This window comes from Gymnodraco acuticeps, unplaced genomic scaffold, assembly GCF_902827175.1.
Source record: "Gymnodraco acuticeps unplaced genomic scaffold, fGymAcu1.1, whole genome shotgun sequence".
In the NCBI taxonomy this organism is placed as follows: Eukaryota; Metazoa; Chordata; class Actinopteri; order Perciformes; family Bathydraconidae; genus Gymnodraco; species Gymnodraco acuticeps.
The window spans coordinates 26482-32481 of NW_022990895.1; the positions used below are offsets into that span (position 1 = coordinate 26482).

Here is a 6000-nt window from a genome sequence, read left to right on the forward strand (position 1 = left end):
CGTATCAGAGAGTCCGTATCAGAGAGTCCGTATCAGAGAGTCCGTATCAGAGAGTCCGTATCAGAGAGTCCGTATCAGAGTGTCCGTATCAGAGAGTCCGTATCAGAGTGTCCGTATCAAAGAGTCCGTATCAGAGTGTCCGTATCAGAGTGTCCGTATCAGAGAGTCCGTATCAGAGAGTCCGTATCAGAGTGTCCGTATCAGAGAGTCCGTATCAGAGAGTCCGTATCAGAGAGTCCGTATCAGAGTGTCCGTATCAGAGAGTCCGTATCAGAGAGTCCGTATCAAAGAGTCCGTATCAGAGTGTCCGTATCAGAGAGTCCGTATCAGAGAGTCCGTATCAGAGAGTCCGTATCAGAGAGTCCGTATCAGAGTGTCCGTATCAAAGAGTCCGTATCAGAGTGTCCGTATCAGAGAGTCCGTATCAGAGTGTCCGTATCAAAGAGTCCGTATCAGAGAGTCCGTATCAGAGTGTCCGTATCAGAGAGTCCGTATCAGAGTGTCCGTATCAGAGTGTCCGTATCAGAGAGTCCGTATCAGAGAGTCCGTATCAGAGAGTCCGTATCAGAGTGTCCGTATCAGAGAGTCCGTATCAAAGAGTCCGTATCAGAGAGTCCGTATCAGAGAGTCCGTATCAGAGTGTCCGTATCAGAGAGTCCGTATCAGAGAGTCCGTATCAGAGAGTCCGTATCAGAGAGTCCGTATCAGAGAGTCCGTATCAGAGAGTCCGTATCAGAGAGTCCGTATCAGAGAGTCCGTATCAGAGAGTCCGTATCAGAGAGTCCGTATCAGAGAGTCCGTATCAGAGAGTCCGTATCAGAGAGTCCGTATCAGAGAGTCCGTATCAGAGTGTCCGTATCAGAGAGTCCGTATCAGAGAGTCCGTATCAAAGTGTCCGTATCAAAGAGTCCGTATCAGAGTGTCCGTATCAGAGTGTCCGTATCAAAGAGTCCGTATCAGAGAGTCCGTATCAGAGTGTCCGTATCAGAGAGTCCGTATCAGAGAGTCCGTATCAGAGAGTCCGTATCAAAGTGTCCGTATCAGAGAGTCCGTATCAGAGTGTCCGTATCAAAGAGTCCGTATCAGAGAGTCCGTATCAGAGTGTCCGTATCAAAGTGTCCGTATCAGAGAGTCCGTATCAGAGTGTCCGTATCAAAGAGTCCGTATCAAAGAGTCCGTATCAGAGTGTCCGTATCAAAGTGTCCGTATCAGAGAGTCCGTATCAAAGTGTCCGTATCAAAGAGTCCGTATCAGAGAGTCCGTATCAGAGAGTCCGTATCAGAGAGTCCGTATCAGAGTGTCCGTATCAAAGAGTCCGTATCAGAGAGTCCGTATCAGAGTGTCCGTATCAGAGTGTCCGTATCAAAGAGTCCGTATCAGAGTGTCCGTATCAAAGTGTCCGTATCAGAGAGTCCGTATCAGAGAGTCCGTATCAGAGAGTCCGTATCAAAGAGTCCGTATCAGAGAGTCCGTATCAGAGAGTCCGTATCAAAGAGTCCGTATCAGAGAGTCCGTATCAGAGTGTCCGTATCAGAGAGTCCGTATCAGAGAGTCCGTATCAAAGAGTCCGTATCAGAGAGTCCGTATCAGAGAAGTCCGTATCAGAGAGTCCGTATCAAGAGTCCGTATCAGAGAGTCGTATCAGAGTGTCCGTATCAAAGAGTCCGTATCAAAGTGTCCGTATCAGAGAGTCCGTATCAAAGAGTCCGTATCAGAGAGTCCGTATCAAAGAGTCCGTATCAAAGTGTCCGTATCAGAGAGTCCGTATCAGAGAGTCCGTATCAGAGAGTCCGTATCAGAGAGTCCGTATCAGAGAGTCCGTATCAAAGAGTCCGTATCAGAGAGTCCGTATCAGAGAGTCCGTATCAGAGAGTCCGTATCAAAGAGTCCGTATCAAAGAGTCCGTATCAGAGAGTCCGTATCAGAGAGTCCGTATCAGAGAGTCCGTATCAGAGAGTCCGTATCAAAGAGTCCGTATCAAAGAGTCCGTATCAGAGAGTCCGTATCAGAGAGTCCGTATCAGAGTGTCCGTATCAAAGTGTCCGTATCAGAGAGTCCGTATCAGAGAGTCCGTATCAGAGAGTCCGTATCAGAGTGTCCGTATCAGACCATAGACATCGTGACTTATTGAAATGTGACGACCCTCGTGATTGGTTAAGAGGAGCCGATGGATCAGTACCTGGCAGGTTTTCCCCAAACCCATCTCGTCTCCTAAGATGCATCCCTGCTGGTTCCTCTGACACTCAGACAGCCACTGAACCCCGTCCAGTTGGTAGGGCCGCAGTGTGATCCCTGAGAGGAGAGGAAACATGTTAGGAAACATGTTAGGAAACATGAGATCACATGCTAGGAAACATGAGAGACACATGTTAGGAAACATGAGATCACATGCTAGGAAATATGAGAGACACATGCTAGGAAACAGTGTGTGAGGAGAGAAGATGTTAGGGAACAGTGTGTGAGGAGAGAAGATGTTAGGGAACAGTGTGTGAGGAGAGAAGATGATAGGGAACAGTGTGTGAGGAGAGAAGATGTTAGGGAACAGTGTGTGAGGAGAGAAGATGTTAGGGAACAGTGTGTGAGGAGAGAAACATGTCTGTGTACTTTCTCCTTTTAACTCTCAGTACACACTGCAGGGGCCCTCTCTCAGTACGCACTGCAGGGGCCCTCTCTCAGTACGCACTGCAGGGCCCTCTCTCAGTACACACTGCAGGGGCCCTCTCTCAGTACGCACTGCAGGGGCCCTCTCTCAGTACACACTGCAGGGGCCCTCTCTCAGTACGCACTGCAGGGGCCCTCTCTCAGTACGCACTGCAGGGCCCTCTCTCAGTACACACTGCAGGGGCCCTCTCTCAGTACGCACTGCAGGGGCCCTCTCTCAGTACACACTGCAGGGGCCCTCTCTCAGTACGCACTGCAGGGCCCTCTCTCAATACGCACTGCAGGGGCCCTCTCTCCAGTACACACTGCAGGGGCCCTCTCTCAATACGCACTGCAGGGGCCCTCTCTCAATACGCACTGCAGGGGCCCTCTCTCAGTACGCACTGCAGGGGCCCTCTCTCAGTACGCACTGCAGGGGCCCTCTCTCAGTACACACTGCAGGGGCCCTCTCTCAGTACACACTGCAGGGGCCCTCTCTCAGTACACACTGCAGGGGCCCTCTCTCAGTACGCACTGCAGGGCCCTCTCTCAGTACACACTGCAGGGGCCCTCTCTCAGTACGCACTGCAGGGGCCCTCTCTCAGTACACACTGCAGGGGCCCTCTCTCAGTACGCACTGCAGGGCCCTCTCTCAATACGCACTGCAGGGGCCCTCTCTCAGTACGCACTGCAGGGGCCCTCTCTCAGTACGCACTGCAGGGCCCTCTCTCAGTACGCACTGCAGGGGTCCTCTCTCAGTACGCACTGCAGCGGCCCTCTCTCAGTACGCACTGCAGGGCCCTCTCTCAGTGCGCACTGCAGGGGCCCTCTCTCAGTACGCACTGCAGGGGGCCCTCTCTCAGTACGCACTGCAGGGGCCCTCTCTCAGTACGCACTGCAGGGGCCCTCTCTCAGTACGCACTGCAGGGGCCCCTCTCTCAGTACGCACTGCAGGGCCCTCTCTCAGTACGCACTGCAGGGGCCCTCTCTCAGTACGCACTGCAGGGGCCCTCTCTCAGTACGCACTGCAGGGGCCCTCTCTCAGTACGCACTGCAGCGGCCCTCTCTCAGTACGCACTGCAGCGGCCCTCTCTCAGTACGCACTGCAGGGGCCCTCTCTCAGTACGCACTGCAGGGGCCCTCTCTCAGTACGCACTGCAGGGGCCCTCTCTCAGTACGCACTGCAGGGGCCCTCTCTCAGTACGCACTGCAGGGGCCCTCTCTCAGTACGCACTGCAGGGGCCCTCTCTCAGTACGCACTGCAGGGGCCCTCTCTCAGTACGCACTGCAGGGGCCCTCTCTCAGTACGCACTGCAGGGGCCCTCTCTCAGTACGCACTGCAGGGGCCCTCTCTCAGTACGCACTGCAGGGGCCCTCTCTCAGTACGCACTGCAGGGGCCCTCTCTCAGTACGCACTGCAGGGGCCCTCTCTCAGTACGCACTGCAGGGGCCCTCTCTCAGTACGCACTGCAGGGGCCCCTCTCTCAGTACGCACTGCAGGGGCCCTCTCTCAGTACGCACTGCAGGGGCCCTCTCTCAGTACGCACTGCAGGGCCCTCTCTCAGTACGCACTGCAGGGCCCTCTCTCAGTACGCACTGCAGAGGCCCTCTCTCAGTACGCACTGCAGGGGCCCTCTCTCAGTACGCACTGCAGGGGCCCTCTCTCAGTACGCACTGCAGAGGCCCTCTCTCAGTACGCACTGCAGGGGCCCTCTCTCAGTACGCACTGCAGGGGCCCTCTCTCAGTACGCACTGCAGGGGCCCTCTCTCAGTACGCACTGCAGAGGCCCTCTCTCAGTACGCACTGCAGGGGCCCTCTCTCAGTACGCACTGCAGGGGCCCTCTCTCAGTACGCACTGCAGGGCCCTCTCTCAGTACGCACTGCAGGGGCCCTCTCTCAGTACGCACTGCAGGGGCCCTCTTTCAGTACGCACTGCAGAGGCCCTCTCTCAGTACGCACTGCAGGGGCCCTCTTTCAGTACGCACTGCAGGGGCCCTCTCTCAGTACGCACTGCAGGGCCCTCTCTCAGTACGCACTGCAGGGGCCCTCTCTCAGTACGCACTGCAGGGGCCCTCTCTCAGTACGCACTGCAGGGGCCCTCTCTCAGTACGCACTGCAGGGCCCTCTCTCAGTACGCACTGCAGGGGCCCTCTCTCAGTACGCACTGCAGGGGCCCTCTCTCAGTACGCACTGCAGGGGCCCTCTCTCAGTACGCACTGCAGGGGCCCTCTCTCAGTATGAAACACTTACCAAGACGTATTCGAGGCAAACTGAGGAGACCGCAGATTCATTAAAAGCACTATGAGATGCATTCTATGAATTAAACAAATATAAATAAAGCTGTGTGATTATTATTAAATACATATTGAAAAACACCTCTGAACTGTAGGGAGTAGAAGTACACAGTAGCAGAAAATGGAAATACTCAAGTAAAGTACAAGTACTTCAAAACTGTAATTAAGTAAAGTACTTTAGTAAATGTTACTTTACACCTCTGGTATGACATACAAAGAGTAATATCTGTTAAGCAGACTGACTATCTTTCTGGCATATTTAATGATATGTTGGTTTGGGTATGTAAACATTAGAGATGTAGGCTGTAGGGAGGCTGTGGCGCAGTGGGTAGTGCGTTGGTGTTGGATCAGGGGAGCACAGGTTCAAACCCCACTGCAGTCAGCATGTCGTTGTGTCCCTGAGACACTTCACCCCAAAGTGCTCCTGTGGGGATTGCCAACAGTATTGAGTATGTGAGTGGCTTTGGATAAAAGCGTCTAACAAGTGACATGTCATGTAATGTAATGTAATGTATAAGAAGCATCTCTTGGAACCAGAGTCAGAGACAGAAACAGTTTTACACATAGGAATGATCTGCCTTGGTGCACAGGGTACATTTGAACACAGTTAAACTTCGTACCTGTTAACCCGAGCTTCTGTAAGTCAGTCTGAGAAACAGAAGTCTTCTTCTTCTCGCTGTGTTTTATCTTTGTTAGCAGGTCAGACATGTTTACAGCGCTAAAGTTAGCAGCTAACAAACACAACAACAACAAAACTTTCCTTCATGAGACGAGTAGAGACGAGTGCAGAGACTTCCGGGTAGAGTCACGTGACGCAGGGGAAAGGCGGGCATTCGTCTGGTTTTTTATTTTTTTAACCAAATCTCCTAAAACTAGTTTAAAAAAAGAATGCACGTAAAACGCACACACAGAGATTTATATGGCAGAAAAAAAAGACCCCAAATACTTTTCTGTTTAATACTTTTTTGAAGAGGTTTCGATAAATACAATAATAAACTAAACAGATTATTATGTACGAAAAATATTTGTGCCCATAAGAATTATCATATTATTCAGTTCAGAAAT

The 6000-nt window shown here is 52.2% G+C and overlaps 1 protein-coding gene across 1 annotated transcript in view; it reads right to left on the bottom strand.

Moving 5' to 3' along the window:
• The window catches only part of chd1l (chromodomain helicase DNA binding protein 1-like), a gene marked incomplete at its 3' end in the record, with an annotated part of 32040 nt that extends 26320 nt beyond the window's left edge, over positions 1–5720 (bottom strand). Inside the window, exons 1-2 of the mRNA XM_034233715.1 lie at positions 5556–5720; positions 2180–2292 (exon numbers count right to left, since the gene is read on the bottom strand). Coding sequence (XP_034089606.1) covers positions 2180–2292; positions 5556–5643 — 201 coding nt within the window. The remainder of the gene's footprint in view (positions 1–2179; positions 2293–5555) is intronic.
• Between the last annotated feature and the right edge of the window lie 280 nt (positions 5721–6000).